The sequence below is a fragment of the Onychostruthus taczanowskii genome, unplaced genomic scaffold (assembly GCF_017590055.1).
Source record: "Onychostruthus taczanowskii isolate IOZ18803 unplaced genomic scaffold, ASM1759005v1 scaffold38, whole genome shotgun sequence".
Taxonomy (NCBI): domain Eukaryota; kingdom Metazoa; phylum Chordata; class Aves; order Passeriformes; family Passeridae; genus Onychostruthus; species Onychostruthus taczanowskii.
The window spans coordinates 13,280,518-13,300,704 of NW_024501237.1; the positions used below are offsets into that span (position 1 = coordinate 13,280,518).

Sequence of the window (20,187 nt, forward strand, 5' to 3'; positions counted from 1 at the left end):
CTTCTCAGCTTAGTGGGCAGTGATTGCAGTTGTACATCAGGCATCCTCTGAAGGAGTACTTAGCTGGGGAACTACTAAAGTTCCAGAAGTCTTGTGCTTCTGAAAAAAAGGGGGGAAGGACGTGTTTTAAAATCCATGTAATACTGAATATTTTCAGATCACAAGTAGTCTGTACTTCCTTTTTATACCTCTGGGGAAATTTCCCCCCTAGTCTGTTCTGCTAGATTCTACTGTTACTGTCAGATGTAAAAAGTGCGCCACTATTTCCATTTTGCTTTTTTCTCAGTCAGAAAACCAGAAAATACCAAACCTTTCCTTAACAAGGCTTTTGAATAATTTCTGAAGTGGGTTATGTTCTTGCATTAGCAGGCAGGATTTTGTTATATTCCCATTTGAATGCTTGGTAGGTGATAACGTGTTGACCAAAGTCTTCTGAAGGTAAATTTGTTCAATAAAATAAATGAAAAAAGGTTATTATGGTCTTGAGTAAAACAAAAAATACTTATGATGGGTATGCCTTCTGGACATGTGCAAACAGCAAATTTACAGAGAATAAACTGTCAGATATGTATTTTTCTCACCTCGTTTCATTTTCCAAATCTTTGTACTATAAAGTCAAAGTTGACTTGCCAAGTGTATTTAAAGATAATTTAGTTAGTGAAACTTACAGGCCTAAATCACTATGAAGTTTCCCAAAAAATAGTAGTGTAGTGTGGAAATACTGAATAGATGCATGATGGTTATGTAGTGCTATTTAAAGATACATGTAAATGCAGTTAGGTATATTTTTAAGAACCACCTGCTAAAGAGAGCAACAGTAGATGCAAATTTGAAATTTTTAGCCACACAATTGGATGTGTTGTTAGAGCTGCATCCCAGGGATGCAGATAATCCTTTCCCAGTAACAGGAGCTTGGCAGCTTCAATATAAATAAAAGCTAATACATCAAAGTCACTACCAAATGCCTCAGTCTGCTACTAATTTGCATTTTATTTGTGAAGGTATGGCAAAAATTCTGTTCTTTGTAATAGTGTTATTCATTCTGACTTGAACTCTTTGAGCTTTGATATTTCATGTGTCTTTCAGATTTTTGTTTCATGACCAGCTATTGTTCACTATTAGTTTCTGATAAGCAGTAGCAACAGCTTTGGCAGAGACAACAGTAATGAAGTTCTTAAGCTTTAGACCAAGTAGCTTCTTAGTGAAGCAATGTTTTTTCCCCCAAGTCTTCTAATTAGCCTTGAAAACTATTACATAATTTTAAAGTATTGTTATAAATTAGAAGTTCATGAAAAAGTAATGGTGCCCAACCAAGAACTACATCACTGCCTGTTCAAAGTAATCAAGTTTAGTCTACCTCAATATTTTCCATGGTGACTATTTTTAAAAAGTAACTTTGCATTTTAAGTTGAGCATAGCTTAGTCCTGGATGTCTGTGACAGTCAATGTATTGTTAAATGCATTTAAAACACCGATTTTGTGCTGTGTTCCTTCCAGGTGCATTCTGCTGCCTCTCTTGGGAATGAAGCCCCCTCAGCAGAGCCTCTTCATGCTGGTGGACTCGGTGGACGAGGGCTGTAACGTTTCTGAGGGTGAACAGACTTCCACAAGTTTGTCTGGGACGATAGCAGAGATTTTAGCCAGCCACTTCGAGTTCTTCCCTCCCTGGCTGCTCCTCCTGTGTTCTGCCCGCAAGCAGAGTAAAGCTGTTACAAAAATGTTTACAGGTGAGCACAGAGCGCAGGACCTGTACCTAGGATGTTGTGTTTACCAGGCCCTGGGGATGGTGGGAAGCACTGCTGCATGCTTAGTTCTAAAAAATGACAATAGCAAAAATGGTAATTCTAAAAAACACACGTCGTTGTTTCCCAAGGACTATGGAAAGCTTAAATCAGCCAAGCATTTTAGAGTTGAATTTTATCTTTGCAAAGCATCCATGTTCTCTACAGTGTCTTGAGTTTTTCTCTTGCTTTGCTCATTTTAGGAAGCTTCAAACAGCATAGGTGATGTGTAAGTGCAGAAGTATTTCAGATGCATACACCCATTCCTTACCACCTCAGAAGGTTTTTCTTTCATCTGCTGTTAAAATCTCTCCCCATGTTTGCAGAAAGTGGATAATAATCTCTGAAGGTGAAATGGGAGAGAGGAACAATGTAGATGTGAATTCTTGGACTGTGCTTTTGTAAAAGGTTGCACAGTAAAAAAACTTCTTACAGCTTCTTCATCCAGGCTTTACTGTGTCATGAGAACATTTCTTCACCGTAATGACATTGTTACTGGAAGTTGTCTGAAATTTAATAAAAGGCAATATCTGGACTGGATTCCAGGCCTATGTATAAAGCCTGTGTGTATTGAGGACACAATTAGGACAAAAAATGTGATTATAGAACTTAGACCCATAGACTTGCTCGTTTCCACAGTGGCAGAAGGTTAATGGGATAATTGTACTTTGGAATGAAGTACTGTATTAATCAGAGGCAGACATGAAGACTGGTATTTGGGAGTATGTGACAACTAAAAGAAACTTCGGGGTGGCTTCACAGGGCTCCTTCAGGCATTCATATGGGAATAGTTTTGTCAGGCTTTGGCTGATTAGATACGTTGTTATTGCCAAAAAACCAGACAAGACTTTCTTACAACAGTCCTATTTCCTTTCCATTGAATCATACAGTGTTTCACACTAGCCCTAAAAATTGCTGTTGTCTTTTAAGTATATTTCCAGATGGAATTCCTGACAGGAAAAATCAGCAGAACTAATGGATATGCCTTTAAAATAAATTTTAATTCCAGTGAGTTAATTTTTCATTTCCACAGAGTATGACTTGATGAATAGCTTAAAGGAAATTGGTGTGTGATACTATAATCCCATCTTCATTGTGGGAAAGAAACAGCAAAGAAAGAATTGGATACAAATTGAGAAGAAATTTTAGGGTCTATTTGAAGGCAGCTGTGGTTTAGCCACTATGAAAGGAAAATGTGACATTACAGCCAATGTGATGGCTGCCCGTTTAATTCACTGTTAGAGGATTTTCCTGTTACCAGCCAATATTCAGGTTTGCTGGAGGTGTAGTGAGAATATGGGAGCATGGCTGAAGCTTCTGTTAACTTCAGAAACTATGCAACTTGGTGTTGTAAAACTGCAAATTTTTAGGTTGCGGCCTGCAAAGGATTGACTGACATTAACTCTTCTAGTGGGGCAAACTCTTCTCCTCCTTTGTGGTGTTTGAATGTTTACTTTTAGCTCAGCCAATTTTTAAAGCTATTTATATTTAGTTGGTGGGCAGGCAGAAATGGAGATCAACAATAAGTATTTGGACCAAATAAAAATCAGTTGCACTGTAACTTGGTGAGAGAGATTGGCGTCCTTTCAGAACTGATTTGGAAAATGTGTCCCATTTGTAGTTTTTTCTGTTAAAAAAGTTTTGGCGTATGGTATGAAATATGCATTGACCAGTATTAATTTGTTTGCAGTGAGTTTGTATCTGTTTTCACTTAAAATTTTCATTCATTGAAAAATTCTTCTGAATCTGTCTGACAAATAGGTTTAGCTCTCATGTCAGCAAAGTGTTCCCAATGATTGGAAGCAGGCTTTCTGCAGTGGCCTTGTCCTGATGATGCTCTTTTTTGGGTCTGCAGTACAGACTGGAGTTGTGCAAGCATCTCCTGAGCCTAAAATAGTGATGACATGGAAGAGAGAGTCCAGTCTTTCTCACCCACTGTCATCCTGACACTGCCAGTGATGAATAATCATCCCTAGAACTCTTTAAGAATGAGAAAAGGAGGAGGGGTGTTTGTTCTGGTCCTCTTTGTTCTTTCACTTCTGGTGGCAACTTATTTATGAAAACTGAATAGCTGTGCCTGCATCTGCTGCAGCTTGTGCTCTGGGCCCTTCTGTATTCCCAGATTCTGTAGTAGCACAATGTGCTACGGATTTTTTCCCCTGGCTCAGATTCTCAGCTTTCATTAATTTAAAAAAAAAAAAAAGTAAAAAAAAAAGTTTTGCCTCTTGTGGCTACAGAGACAACCTCAAAAATATGAACCACATGTGAGATGATGCCTGGCTGAGTCTGCGGTCACCCTCCACAGTGAGCAAATGCCAAATGAGTTAAAAAAGGAGACGGACAGATAACTGCCTTCTCTTCATATGCTCTGTCACCAGCTGCCACATGCTGCCTGCTTGCTTTCCCTAATGGCGTTTCCCCTAAATTTAACAATTCTGTCTTGCACCCATAGTTATCCACGTTGTCTCCCACATCATCGTTTATCATTTGGCTCCAAGTGTGGGCACTCAAGCAGCTACATCAACGCAGCCTTTCCAACATGAAACTGGCACAGAGCATAAAATGTTGGGGTTTTTTTTCATTTTTAGCTAATGAGCTAATTCAAATGCTTTTTCTAAAATGAGACTAAATTTTGAAAGCATAGGAGTCGTGCCTACAAAACTAATTTCCTGTTTTGAAAATCCCTCATATTAGTTGGAGAACTTGAGGCATTTTAAAATCAGGCAATTTTACATAGATAAGTTGAAGTGAACAGCAAATAATTTCTCATTAACAGCATAAAGGTAAGTAGGCAAAAGTACATATGTACGAATGGTTTTAAAAGGCTTCTTTTTAATAGGCATTTATCTAATTTCTTCTTTTTTTGCTGGACACATAAATCAAGTATCTGTGGCATGTGGCTTGATAATACCCCTCAGTTAAACACTGACATTCTTCCAAAGAATTCCTTCTCATGCATGAGGCATGAGTGCACCAGTGCAGCACAACCTGTGCAGGGTCACATCTCAGGGAGCCATAGTTCTCATGAGGTTAATGACAAATACCAGAAAGGTACTGGAAAATTCAATAAAAAACCGAAAGTGGAGGTGAAAGGGTTCTGTTTAGCCTCAGGGGCAACTTTTAAGTTCCATTCACCCACTTGTCCATAGGCAGGAACTGACAATGTCATCCATTTTTCACTCATCCTTTTTTTTAATTTGTCATTCAGTTCCAGACAGACAGGAACTTTTAGGAGTTGGTGTTTATCCAAATTTGTTCTTGATTGGAAATCTCAGGAACATGTATTTCTCATGTTTCTACTCTTTACTGGTCTGAATAGATGTGCAGAGTTGTTTTCCTTACAGCCTTCCCAAAAATTTAAAACTAAGCAAAAAAGTGAAAATCTTAGCGAAATACAGTAAAAAAATCACAGTGCAGCTTCTCTCAGAAACCTCACTGTCTGGTGATTAGAGCTACTAAGTTAGTTCTATTGCTGAATCCCCAAACTAAATCAGTTGCCAGATTTGGAGCTGAACATTTCTGCCATTCTAGAAAATAGATTGCATGAGACTGCTTCAGGAGAGATTGCTTCCAAAATAAAAAAATCTAAGTTGTCCTCTAATTTTTCATTATAAGTTGGGATTTACTTGGGTGATTTCATGTTTCTTTGAAGTCTTTATGGGAGTTGGATTCTTACTGTAAAAAATAAACTATATATTTATGTGGTTGTGAAATTTACTTTTCTAATATTGAAGCTTTGAAAAAGTTTATTTCTTGTTTAGGTTTGAGGTTTGGAAAGAAAAATTCTTTAGAATGCTTGGGAAAATGTAGGGAGCTTTTAATTACTGTGTCCTTTCTTTTCATTACCACTTTGAAGGCATTGTACTAGGGAATTTCATATTTCCTTGTAAAAAGTTGTGTGTGAACTTGGAGTTTAATTGCCTTGTAATTAAAGAGGGAAGACTAAATTGTTTTAAATGGACTATTACCTGTAGATCTAATTAAATAAACCTCTGTGCAGTGACACGGACCACTGAGAGCAGCAGATTTCAGCCTCAGTGTCTCGTAGCACCTGCAGAAGAGGCAGAGAAATTTGTAATGCACAATATACTGCAAATGCACTAACAGCTAAGTGTGCTGCCTGAGTCTCCAGGTGCCCTTTACTCTGCTGGATAAGTTATTCTTTTTGAGCAGATGTGCATAAATGGCCACAGAAGTACCTAATTCAACACGTGTTTAGATCAGCAGCATAAATTATTAATGCCAAATTACTGCCATGTTTGTGACAATTTGGATTTCTCTAAAGCTTACCATTCAGTTAAATACATTAAAATGCATTTTAAACTTCTCTTATGTGCTTATGTAAATCCATTTAAAGATAGGAAAGTGGAAGGATATTTCTAAGTATTGAAACTTGCTAGTTAATAGCTTTTTTACTATTAAAGTATGAAAAGGTTGACATGCTATAAAAGTATTTATAATCAAGATACTTCTTTTCCCCTTTTGAATAACCTAGGTCTTGCCAAGGAATACATTTGGAACAGATTTGTTTACAGAACTGCCAGAAATGTAATAAATTAGAACAATCCATATTGGAGCTCCCATTGGGTTGAAAGTGATGTGTTCTAAAAAAAAAATTTTAGCAATGCAAGAAGCAGGGTCGTGGGATTGCAAGTTCTGTCTACTGTAACTTCTGTTTTGCTGAGCTTAAGTAGTTCATGGGAACGCATCTGAAACAAAATGAGCTTTCTCTTAATATTTTGGTACTTCTTGTCCATGAACGTGACTTATTGTATGGGGCAGGGTTGAAAAGCAAGTTTGCAGGAGCTTTGTTTGGAAATGTAAAATGGCTTCATTTAGGCACATATTTGGGGGAAAATAACATAGCTTTGTTTTCCTTCTTCAAGCTAGCAACAAAAAATTCAGACTTAAAAAAATTCAGTTCTATCTATAAGGCTTCTTTTGAATTATTTGCTTATTATAGTATGGCCTGATGCAGTGGTTAAAATTAACATCCTGTTTCATGTCCAAAATTCTGCTACAATGGCAGTTTGTTCATCACAGCCCTTAAAGGGTGTTTCATCCCTGGGATGTGGGAAGGTCTGTATGGGTGTATGTGCTTCTTGCTATCCAAGCTTACTTTCAGATACAATATATAGGATCTCATTAACAAAGGATGTATGGTAATACTGCAGAAAATGGGGGAAAAGGCAGGTTTTGGCTTCTATAAACATATAGCCAATCAAATAGTTTAAAACTGCTCTGAAGCCTTCTGAAATTTATTTACCTGTCTGAAGTGCTTAGATACTTGGTGTATCTCAGGTAAGAATGGATCAGGGTAATATTTTTAGCTCTAGTATGGAACAAAGTAATCAGAGCATCTTAGAATGTTTTGTGTTGAAAAAGACCTTAAAGATCATTTCATTCCAACCCCCTGCCATGGGCAGGGACACCTTCCACTCTCCCAGGTTATTCAAAGTCCCATCCAACCTGGCCTTGAACACTTCCAGGAATGGAGCATCCACAGCTTCTCTGGGCACTGATACATCATTTAAAGGGGAGAAAAAAAGCCAATCACACAAACCCTTCCTTTTTTACTTTTTTTATTTGAAGGGCTTGGGGTTTTTTTTGTTCAATTTCCCACCCATTTTGGGAAGCAAAATGAAAACTGTTTTTCAAAGAATGCTTGCAAGACGAGGAAGAGTCTTTTGTTTTTGAAGCGGAGATACAGTTACCAAGACAGAGGCACTTAAACAGTTGTCACTGCACATTTTCCTGGGAAGGCTGGGAGTCAGGGGAGGTGAAGTGTAATCATTAGTCAGGCAACACTGAACATCAGCTGAAATCTCAGGATTGCTGTTGTGCCAGTCTATTGGGGCTTTTCTCATTGCGGGGAAACAAAATCCACTGCTGGAAAAACACTCAAACCATGTAAAAATAAAAATAGCTTACGTTTGCAGGTATATATTGGAAGGCAGGATGTGGGCATGGGATTAATGTGAGAGGTTGGGGATTTTGTGAGCAGGGTCACTTAGGTCTAAAGACATAGAGAATGATTTTGCAGAGCTCCCTGCCTGTTCTTGTTCAGCCAGGAGACACGGGGACAGATCTGTGCAGGACAGTTCAGAGGAGGGTGAGTGAGCAGGGTGGTTGTGTTTGCTCCAGATTGAGCAAAACAGAGCTGTTCCCTCTGCACACATGAGCCAGGCAAAGGGACACTTGTCCCTAATTACAGCTCCTTGGATGCATGTCACTGTGGGTCCATGCACCAAGCAATGCCCTGCCTTTGGTGTTATTTTTTCACTTCTGTGTCTTCTGAATGATCCTGACCTAGAAACAGCCTTTCACTTGAGTGGGAGCTTGGGATCTGCAGAATCACAGGACACTGTCTGCTCTTACTCAGCAAAGTTTTTTATTTGGGTTATGTGCAAGTATTAAGGGGTTCACAAAATTACATACAGAATATTTTAATAAAATACATAGTAAAGCAATGAATTATGCCATCCTACAGGTCAGGTTAGGACATTACTTGAATTTGTGGCATGTTATGGTAGATAAAGCTATTTCTGTGTTTCATTTTAGAGCCAAGTGGAGAAAGATTGTTTTCTTGTTCCTGGCCTTTTAATTAAAAAATCTTCAAGTAGTCAGTCTTGCTTGTGTAGTCTTATTCTCTGAACTGACTGTGCAAAAGTGTCCTCTCCAGTGATTTCATTTTGTGGAGAAGCATGATTTTGTTTTAGGTATTCTATTGGTTCAGTCCTGTTTGTAGTGCTTCCATAATTACTAAGGGAAGCAGAAATATTTTAGTAACACTTCCATAGCTGGACTCTGTTCTCATCTGTGGTGTTTGTACAGTGCTGATGTAGACTAAACAATTAACAGAGTGACCTTAACGGGACATTCAGAACCTCTGCTGAAGCCACTGGGGAGCAAAAACCACAGCTCTGTTACCAGCCTGAATTTGCTGTCAGAACAACCTCACAGACTGAGCAGTTTGATCCACAATGTTTAGATACAATAAAAATATAGATCTAAAAGCAACATCCTTCAGAGGCTCACTTAATGTTTTTTTTCCCATAGAGATGGGGCTGGAATTGAATTGAACACATTGATCAAATGTTGCTTTTACTTCCGTGTAATTTAGAGATTAGTAACTTAGCTTTGGTTTGATGAGTAGTTGGTTTTGTGTCTGACTAGCTGAGCTGGCTGTAAGGAAGGGATCACAAGCTGTCCCTGGAGAAGTGAGGTGCAGTTCTGGCCCAAAATGCAGTCACTGAAGCTGCTGCCTCCGTGACCTCTGTGGTTTTCCCGTAACTTCCACAAGAGCAGCGTTCAAACAACGCGGTGTGTCATTAATCAGGGAGGGCAGGTCCTCATCAAGTGCTTACCTTGGCCCCACCAGAGCAAATGTTTGAAATGGCAGGGGCAGCCTTGTATCCACACAGCTCTGCCTTGGTTCAGCCCCATTCCTGAGAGTCTTCCGGCCACTAAGGCAGCGCAGAGAACTTCCCTGCATATGCTGCTGGGAACAGTGTCCCTTTCCTTGAGTGGGGAGGGGACAGACACAGTCTGTGTGTGTGAAATAATGTCCCTTTTGCCTCTAGAGAGTAAACAGGCTGGAAAAACAGAGATGTGATTACGAGAGAACCTATGTCTTTATACAATGAGTCACCTACCAGAGAACCAGGGTGGTTATCTAGAACTCAGTCGTCATTTGCAAAAATTAGATAATTTTGGTGTGCAGAGGTCTGAAGATGTTTAAAACTATTTTTGAGTGTCTCTCCTGTATCATAAAAGCTTCTAAAAGAAGCTGTGATGGTCAAGTTAGTGATTTATATACATTTGATCATGCATATGCAGCACGTGTGAACACCCTTTTCTCTAATTAAATAAATATAATAATTGTCTTAATCTAAATAGCTGAAAATTACTTAGAATTCCATTGTTAACCACACTGGAGAAGGGATTGTTCCTTTAATAACATAACAATATTTAATAATCTTATTTCGGTTGCAGTTTTGATGGTTTTGCTTAGGTGTTTAATGGTGTCCAAAGCAGCTGCACAATGCCTAATTCAGAGTGATTTTCAATATTATTTTTGTTAATAGCACCTATTTTTTCCTATAATAGATGATGATAACAGTGTATCTAATTATCAAAGTTTTCTGCTATTATAATTAATTTATATTCACTGTGTTTAGAGGGGAAAATATTTTCTTGTGGGTGTTCCCCACCCAAAAATGTCTTGGCTTTTATTTACTCTTCTTTCAACATTGAGTTAAGCAGAACTGGATCAGAAATAATTACAATTTTCTCTCCTCTCAACAGGTTTTCGAAAAATAAGTCTGGACGACCTCCGAAAAGCTTACATTGTGAAAGATGTGCAGCAGTATATTCTGCATCGTTTGGATCAGGAAGAAGCCCTGAGACAGCACCTCACAAAAGAAACAGCAGAAATGCTGAATCAGCTTCACATCAAAAGCAGCGGCTGCTTTTTGTATCTGGAACGTGTCCTAGATGGAGTTGTGGAGAATTTTATCATGTTACGGGAGATCCGTGATATTCCAGGAACATTAAATGGCCTCTACCTTTGGCTCTGTCAGAGACTTTTTGTGAGAAAACAGTTTGCAAAGGTCCAGCCCATCCTTAATGTAATTCTTGCAGCCTGCAGGCCCTTGACCACCACGGAATTGTATCAGGCGGTGTGGACCAAAAACATGACGTTGACGATGGAAGACTTTCAGCGCAAATTGGATGTCCTGTCCAAAGTCCTTATCGATGGCCTTGGAAATACAAAAATCTTGTTCCATTACAGTTTTGCGGAGTGGTTGCTGGATGTAAAGCACTGTACACAGAAATACCTGTGTAACGCCGCAGAGGGACACAGAATGCTGGCAATGAGTTACACCTGCCGGGCAAAGGATTTAACGCCGTTAGAAGCTCAAGAGTTTGCATTGCATCTCATTAATTCTAATTTACAGTTGGAGACTTCAGAGCTGGCTTTGTGGATGATATGGAATGGCACACCCGTCAAAGACTCCCTGTCAACCTTAATTCCTAAAGAGCAAGAGGTGTTACAGCTGCTGGTGAAGGCTGGTGCCCACGTCAACAGCGAAGACGACCGCACGTCTTGCATCGTCCGGCAGGCCCTGGAGAGGGAGGACTCCATCCGCACCTTGCTGGACAACGGGGCATCCGTAAACCAGTGCGATTCCAACGGGAGAACACTGCTGGCCAACGCAGCCTACAGCGGCAACCTCGACGTGGTCAACCTGCTGGTGTCGAGGGGAGCGGATCTGGAGATCGAAGACGCCCACGGGCAAACAGCGCTGACCTTGGCTTCTCGGCAGGGCCACACCAAGGTGGTCAACTGCCTCATCGGCTGTGGGGCCAACGTCAACCACACGGACCACGACGGCTGGACGGCGCTGCGCTCGGCAGCGTGGGGAGGGCACACGGAGGTGGTGTCCGCGCTGCTGTACGCCGGGGTCAAAGTCGACTGCGCCGACGCCGACAGCCGGACAGCGCTGAGAGCGGCTGCCTGGGGAGGGCACGAAGATATCGTGCTGAATCTGCTCCAGCACGGGGCTGAAGTTAATAAAGCTGACAACGAGGGCAGGACGGCTCTGATCGCGGCTGCCTACATGGGGCACAAAGAGATCGTGGAGCACCTGCTGGACCACGGTGCGGAGGTGAACCACGAGGACGTGGACGGGAGGACGGCGCTGTCTGTGGCTGCGCTCTGCGTGCCCGCCAGTAAGGGCCATGCCTCGGTGGTCAGCCTCCTCATCGACCGCGGTGCTGAAGTCGACCACTGTGACAAGGATGGCATGACACCGCTGCTGGTGGCCGCCTATGAAGGACACGTGGATGTGGTTGATCTGCTCCTGGAAGGAGGAGCTGATGTGGATCACACGGACAACAACGGCCGGACGCCGCTTTTGGCAGCAGCCTCCATGGGCCACGCCTCAGTGGTGAATACTCTCTTGTTTTGGGGTGCAGCTGTTGACAGCATTGACAGTGAAGGTAGAACGGTCCTGAGCATAGCATCTGCGCAGGGCAATGTTGAAGTAGTACGGACTCTGCTGGACAGGGGGCTAGATGAAAATCACAGAGACGATGCAGGCTGGACACCTTTGCACATGGCAGCTTTTGAAGGTCACAGGTTGATCTGTGAAGCTCTTATAGAACAAGGTGCTAGAACAAATGAAATTGATAATGATGGACGGATACCTTTCATATTAGCTGCACAGGAAGGTCACTATGATTGTGTGCAGATGTTACTGGAAAATAAATCCAACATTGATCAGAGAGGCTACGATGGGAGAAATGCTCTCCGGGTTGCTGCCTTAGAAGGTCACAGAGATATAGTAGAGCTACTGCTCAGCCATGGAGCAGATGTGAACTACAAAGATGCTGATGGCCGGCCGACACTTTATATCCTAGCATTAGAAAACCAGCTTACAATGGCTGAGTATTTTTTAGAAAATGGTGCAAATGTCGAAGCAAGCGATGCTGAAGGAAGAACAGCACTCCATGTTTCCTGCTGGCAGGGCCATTTGGAGATGGTACAGGTGCTGATAACGTACCACGCTGATGTGAACGCTGCAGATAACGAGAAGAGATCCGCTTTGCAGTCTGCTGCGTGGCAAGGCCACGTGAAGGTCGTGCAGCTTCTCATCGAGCATGGTGCTCTGGTTGACCACACTTGTAATCAAGGTGCTACTGGACTCTGCATTGCAGCCCAAGAGGGGCACATTGACGTTGTCCAGATATTACTGGAGCATGGTGCTGATCCCAATCACGCTGACCAATTTGGGCGCACTGCTATGCGGGTTGCAGCCAAAAATGGACACTCCCAGATTATCAAATTACTGGAAAAATATGGTGCATCGACTTTGAATGGTTGTACTCCGTCTCCAGTCCACACAATGGAGCAGAAGCCCTTACAATCAGTCTCCTCTAAAATGCAGTCCTTAACCATGAAGTCAAACAGTTCAGGGAGTACTGGAGGAGACATGCAGCCTGGAATGCGGGGATTGTCCAATGGGCCTGCACACGCCTTCAGTTCTCCTTCGGAGTCTCCCGATTCTACGGTTGACCGTCAGAAGTCATCTTTATCAAATAATTCCCTGAAAAGCTCCAAAAATTCTTCTCTCCGCACCACGTCCTCAACGGCCACCGCTCAGACAGTTCCCATCGATAGTTTCCACAGCCTGTCATTCACGGAGCAAATCCAGCAGCATTCCCTGCCACGCAGCAGAAGCAGGCAGTCCATTGTTTCCCCTTCTTCCACAACTCATTCCCTGAGTCAAAATCATAATTCACCCAGTAGTGAGTTTGAATGGAGCCAAGTGAAACCTAGCTTGAAATCAACTAAAGTGAACAAAGGGGGCAAAACAGACAACTCCAGCAAGTCTGGGTCAGCTGGAAAAAAAATAAAGCAGAGTAGTTCCTCCCAACCCAAAGTGCTAGAGTATGAAATGACTCAGTTTGATAAACGAGTACCTATTGCCAAATCTGGCACAAGCATGCCACTGAAATCAATGCCACCAGAGCCACAGTGCAAAATTTTGGTCCCTCCAGCTCAGCAAGAAGTTGGTCGATCTCAGCAGCAGTTCCTGATTCACCAACAGAGTGGGGAGCAGAAGAAGAGAAATGGCATTATGACAAATCCAAATTACCATCTTCAGAGCAATCAGGTTTTTCTCGGCAGGGTTTCTGTCCCACGAACAGTGCAGGACAGAGGGCATCAGGATGTGTTGGAAGGTTATCCCCCCGCAGAGACAGAACTCAGCCTTAAGCAAGCCTTAAAACTTCAGATTGAAGGTAGCGACCCAAGCTTCAACTACAAGAAGGAAACACCATTGTAAGAGGTAACTTACCCAGTCACAAAGGAACCAAATGCCTGCATTTCATTTAAAATGTGCTAAAATGACATTTTATTATCATTTACCATCATGACTGCTTGTGTGATGGATGTTAAAATCTTAACCTGTCAAGTATTTCCTTAGCTGTTATTTAAAAGCACCAGCCATAGAGGAATTGGATCACTGTCATGTTGTCTGTTGAATTCAGTTGCTCAAATTGTTCCCCACTGTCTTTGATAAGTGAGTTTCAGGTGACTTTGATTTGGAATTTGATTTTCCAATATAAGGACAGATGAGAATTTCAGTTCATTATATTTTCAGATACAGTCTTTATTTCATTATTTATGAAAATGCTCTTCAGAACCTTCTTTCTGAATGTTCCTAAAAGTTATGGGCAACCACTTTTCTGAATGTGGATTTCAAGGAGGAGAATATGCTTATAAGTATGAAATACTATTCTAAAGCTTTGATTTTAAATTTCTGTAAAGGTAATCCTCCCATAAAAGAGGTGGCTTTTCTCACGGCAAGATTATAATCTATGTTATGGTACTACTTTTCTGACCATTCTATTCTTCTTAATCAGTCATTTAGATATCTAACCTCCTCTCCAGTACTGAATTTTAAGCTGATAAAGTAATTATAAGTCTCTTTTTCAGACATGAATTGTCAGTGAGTAAGCTAAAATAGTTCTATTTTTCTCCCTCTTCCTTTTGAGGTGTATATTTTTTTAGGGTGTTTGGAATGTGTTAATATGTTTTTTATTGGAATTTCAGAGAAGCAGAATAAGAGGTATGCCTACCTCTTATCACTTGCTCACTTATTTTTGAAAACATTTTTTTTTGTGTGTGAATGCAGCATTTTGGACAGCTCAGGCTGCTGCTCCTTAGAACAAAAATGTTCTTGCCAGCTCTGACTCAGTTCTGCTGCAGGTCATCAGAGACAGCGTGTTTCTAGGACAGTTGAAGGGGGTGCAGAATCCACACATGGAAGGTTTTCAGCTGTTAAAAACACATAAATAGGCGTTTTCCCAAAATGTCCTGGCAATTGATTTTAGTGGAATATATCTGTAGACACCGCTGAGGTCCCTGGAGAATTACAAAGCTATAGAATATTGTCAGGATCCTGCTGGGCTGGCATTTTGGTTCACTTAAAATGTTTGAAACAATACAGTGTTTCAGAAACATCTGCACAAAAGCCTGCACATTTGTGAAATGCAAATTTTACCAAAGGGTCAGATGAGCTGTGGGGCAGGGCAGCAGGAACAGGCATAGAGAGGAATCATCAGCTGGGAGAGCAACATCCTTAAATCTTCATAAAAGTTACAAGGACTTCGGATTCCCACAGTAGTACATCATGCCCAAACAGGATTAGAATTTATTTGTAATTTTTTTCCTGCTTCTGTAAAACTTTAAAACATGTAATTAAGGATTGTATTTCCTAACTCTTACATGCCTCCACCTGATGTTCATCGCTTGCTTTCATGTTATACTTTATTGTAAATCCATTGCATGGTTCTGATGTAGAATGTGTTCATCTGACCCGACCTGTCATCAAAAGACTGGTTTTGGTGAATTTTTCCATCTTCCTTGATTTTAAAATATAAACAGCATATAAAGAAATCTGAACATTCCACATATAATACTTAAATTTGGCTTTGCTTTGTCTGGAACAAATGGTGTGTTACTGAAAATTCAGGGTTTCTCTCAGTGAAGTTTTTGGTTTTGCAAATGGCTAAAAAATGAGGTGTGGATAAACAGATTATTCCTTTTGCTTTTCTCTTAACACTTCCCTGAGCATCACTCTAAAGATGGGAGTTTAGAAAAGTTCTCTGTGGATTATGAATTGCTTACCACAGGCTGTAATTTACCTCCTCTTTTGCCAAATCTCAAGCAGAAAAAAGGGTAATTTCCCTGACTGGTGGATAAATGAGTCACCTGTGGGGAATCACATCAGAAATACTCCATGGGAGCACCACAGGAATGGCTTTCCTTCCCTGGCTGCTGCTTCCCAGCATATCCAGGAAGCTCTCCTGTTGTAGGGTCTTGGGATGGCAGAGAGCACAGGGAAACAATCACAGGACTGGGGCTGGGCAGGAAACACTTTTCCTCATCAGGTTGTTGCTGTGTGCTTTTGACTTCAGTTAGGGATGATACAGCTTCATTTCTGACAATGATGTTTGTGTTACAGATTGTTTCAAAGCTCAGTGTTTTTATTTTATGCTTCCAGGCCGATTCCATGATGCTGTGAACAGAAGCGCTTCTGCTCCCGATGATTTATCAGCTGGCTGGGATGAAAGCAAACAGTGCTTGTTTAGTCCACCTAGAAATTCAAGAATGTGATTCCTACAGTTCAGTTACCTTACTTACTGTAACGTGCCTACATTTTCAGGCTGCCTTCTCAGTATAACCCTCTCTGCTTCGAAATTTTATTTTGTGTACTTTGTATTTAATACACAGAATGAGCACTTTTTTTAATTGCAGAAAGATATATGCTGTATTTCCCTGACCACAGCTGAAAATGGTAAGAGCCAGGAATTCTGATTTCCTATTCCAGATCGCTTGGTAGAGGTGCATGTGCCACAGTGAACTGTGTTATGGAAAAGGCAGTGCTTTTTGTATTTATTTTTCTGTGGCTAAAGAAAATAAGCAACGAGTTTGTCACATTTGCATTGTTGTCATGTATTGTCAGTTCCCCGTGTACTTCAAAAGGTTCCCTCCAGAATTACAAGTCTTGTAACAGTATTTTATAAATACTGTACTTGTGTGTTCTGTCTGTGTAATTGCTGTTCAGTGGTGGCAAAGAAGTCGGACTGCAGCCACCTGCAGTGTCTTTGGGATTTTTAAGAGGCAAAAATCTACTCTCTGGTACTACAGCACCAAATCTGGATGGCAGATTGGGACCACTGAAAGCAATAGGCAAATTTTGGACACTTGGACTTCAATAGGCTCTGTTATTGCTACGGTGATGAGGTAACTAATATGGGCATGTCTGAGGTGCTAAAAGGTCTGATCCTGCTTTCTTGTATATCTCTATACATTAGAAACAGCTCTTTCTCTTTTCCAAGGTAAAGAACTATTTTTGGGAATGTCAGTAAAGCAAACCATGGAAAATACAGACCCTTTGTGAGCGAGGCTGAGAGAATACCCAGCAGGAGTGCAGTGGAAAAGCACAGCGACAGCGTTGCCTGGGGAGTGCAGAGGTGGCTGAGTTAGCCCTGTCCTGAGACAATAACTCCTTAAAGCACAAACTTGTATGAATGTGGTTACTGCTTCATGGGGATTAGGTAGAGCCAGCGTGTCTCTGTACCTGGAGCACGGTGAATCAGCAGTCAGGAGAGCCTATCCATGGGTAGTGGAAAGCTGGTTTCCTGCTCTTACAGCAGAAGTATTTTACTTGTGTGGAAGAGAGCAAAGTCAAGGTCATTGTTGTGAAAGTGAGCAGTGTGAGTTTTCCCTTTGAATGTGCACATCTTACTTGCACAGTTCCGCAAGTGATAAAATGAAAAAAGTGGGTTCTTTTCTCCTACAAATGCAAGCTATATTCTATTATTCACCATTACACAGCCTTGCTCTTTAGAGAATAAGCCTATTTTTGTATGCAAGTGTTTCTTCTAAAGGCTTGGGTTTCATCTTTTTCATACGCTAATTCTGATCATTCCAGAAATAAGATGATGGAGAGCTGAGGTTATTTTTCATAGATGATTAATTAGATCCTTAAACTTTGATGAATGGCCTCTGGATGTAGATGTAGTGCATATTCTGAGGCACTGAAGGGCTCCATGTCTGGCTATTATGATCAACTGTCATCAGAATACTTTTTTTTTTTTTTTAAATCTTATACCTCCATTCTTATTTGCTCTTTCCTAAATGTAAAAGAAGAATCTTTTATAGTCAGGCATTCAGCATATAGTAAAATTAGATGGTAGAAGCTGACACGCGGCAATATGGATTATTCTGAATGTTTCATGTATTGAATTTCTTGTCCCCGTGGGACAATTATAAAATAAACACAACAGGAGTCTGGCAGAATGGCCTTAAGAGGGTTAGTGGTTTAGAAAAGAGAAAGTACCAAAATGTTCTCAGCAGACTTGTTCCAAACCTCAAGTGTAGTACATTTGCAATACTGTGCAAGAATACGACTTTCCTTAGTGATTAGATGTATGTTTTGTTCTGTGGAAAGGGATCCCTGAATGCCAACATTTTTTCTACTGACCTTGACTGTCATTGGGATTATATTTATTTAATTTTATTGTGTTGTTATTAGTTGCACCTTGTGGACAGAGGACGTAAAAATATGGCCAATTTCACAAGGGGCCACAACTTACAGATAGTCTGGTGGGTTTTGTGTGAATAGCATTTACATTTGAAACAGTCACTGGGGAAACCCTCTCTCCAAATCAGCAGAAAGTAGACCTGTCAAAAATGCTTTCAGAATGACAATTCTGCCACATTTGAATATCCCTTTGGAATGGGGCAGGAATTGTTTTAAATCATTTATTTTCTCAGATGGTCTGTGTAATTCCACATTGCTGTTGTGTGTGATTTTTAGCATCACCATTTGTGAGGGGTTTGTGTGCCAAGCAAAGTTGCTGTTCCCCCATTGTTCCCTCTGCCCTGCCCTTTCCCATCTGTAAGTGGAGTGGAGGTGAGCAGAGAGGTGCAGCTGTGACTCAGCACAGCTCCTTCTGCCAGGGCAGCAGTTCTCACCACCCAAAAAACCTGAATAAAACAGGAATCCTGTTTCTCTTCATCCCATTTTGCTGGTCCTTCCAAGGTCATCTCCACAAGACATCCAAAATTCTTGATGGGAGAGCTGGGGAAAAAGACTGTTTTGTGGACATGGATATCAATACTGGGTGCATGTGGAAAAACTCATCTGGAGAGAAATGCATTAAGAGATAAAGAGGCACAATTGATGCATTTTTGTCTTCTCTGTGATCAGTATTGAAAACATTACCATTTCTTTAAAAAGGTGTTTTCCCTCCTCAGTTACTCTGCTATGCAAATGTCTGTTATGCTTAATATTCCCCATCTGAACTCCTCAGTTAACTTGGTTTGCAGATAGACTGTTTTTTCCTGGAGTGGGTTGTAAATAGCCTTTAATGTACATTGAATGAATTTCACATTGTAAAATTTTTATTTTATTCCTTGTATTATATTAAGCGAAAATCCCTGTGTATATTAAAGTGCATAATAAATATATTTGCTTTTCAGCAGACATCTAACTGTTTTAATTTTTCTACCTCATTTCCTGGGACATTTCAGGAAAAGGTTATTAAACTTGATTCACTTTCGTGTAGTACTAAATGAAGCGTGATGTGTGTGTCCAGTAAGCAGCCCAGGTTAGGCAACCTCAGACCCTGGCATTAATTCCTGTGGCTTTGAGCATATGCAGGAGAAGATTTGCTGCATGTCCTTCTGTTTAAAGTGGCCATGATATACTGTAAATACCACAAGGGCCAATAAATTAACTATTTCTGTTGCTGTAAGTTCTTAACAAGCTCAAATGGGCTTTAATTATTGCCTTGATGAGTGTTTCTCTGTAGTATTTTCAGCTTGAGCAAAAGCTCTCTTACTTTGAGTGGCTTCTCATTTTTCTTGAATGTGTTATTAGAAAAGGTAGGGGAGAGACTTTTTCTGGTCTTTGCAATAATACCGTTTGGCTCTGTGATCTTGTCTCACTTCATATGGTAGACCCACCATGATTTCTCTGCAGAGGGTTTTTGAGTGTGCAGGAGGAGTTTGGCTGTGCCTTCTGCAAATGATGCTTCAGATTTACCCCCCAGGTATTCTGGTTCACACAGATCCCAGCAGCTGGTACATATGGCTCAACTGATTTCTAAAATTAGGTGAATGGCAAAATTGTCATTGTCTGCTGACTTGTTTCTGTGGATTTCTGTTGTTTCTCACAGCAGTTATTGACCCTCTTTTGTTAAGTTCTCAGTCTGAAATAACCAAGTATGAGATGTGTTAATTCAGTGGCTATTTTTCATTGAAGCAAAGAATTTTCACTGAATTAATCTTTGAATAAGTTCTCTTATGTCCCAGAGACAGACATTTTCTTCAGATGAGCACTGTAATAAGATTTAAATAAAATTATTCAACACCTGTTTTAAATCTCTTATTGTATGGAATATGCACAATCACATTAAATAATGCTTCACCTCTTCTGTGAGATCCCTGCTACAATTTGGCTTGTGTATTACATGTGTTTTCCACAAGAAAACTGAGATTGGTTGGCACAGCAAACTCAAGCTTTTCAGTTGGAGGCCCTTGGAGAGACAGCAATGAGTTTAGCCTTGATCTAAATCCTAAACATTTTGTGCTACAAAGAGTCACAGAAACAGAGTATGGGACTGAGAAATCTAGTAGGCAAATAATTTTGATAAAGAAGTCTCCAAATGTGTATGTAGGCAATATAAACAGATTGATCTTTAGAATCAAAATGTAACTTGCTGGTTGCAGGGAAAGAATAAGGCTTTGGGGTCTGGTTGTTGATTATGGTTTTTATTTTCCCTGATAACTTTTTTAATGTAACGACTTTTAAGGCTACATCTC

The 20,187-nt window shown here is 40.7% G+C and overlaps 1 protein-coding gene across 2 annotated transcripts in view; it reads left to right on the forward strand.

Annotated features, from left to right (window-relative positions):
• ANKRD50 (ankyrin repeat domain 50) overlaps nt 1-19,556 on the forward strand; it is a 40,576-nt gene extending 21,020 nt beyond the window's left edge. For both annotated transcript variants that reach the window (XM_041412015.1, XM_041412016.1), the window contains exons 3-5: nt 1,498-1,727; nt 10,089-13,636; nt 15,857-19,556. In XM_041412015.1, the coding sequence (XP_041267949.1) occupies nt 1,498-1,727; nt 10,089-13,633 (3,775 nt within the window). In that variant the 3' untranslated portion in view covers nt 13,634-13,636; nt 15,857-19,556. The remainder of the gene's footprint in view (nt 1-1,497; nt 1,728-10,088; nt 13,637-15,856) is intronic.
• The last annotated feature ends 631 nt before the right edge of the window (nt 19,557-20,187 follow it).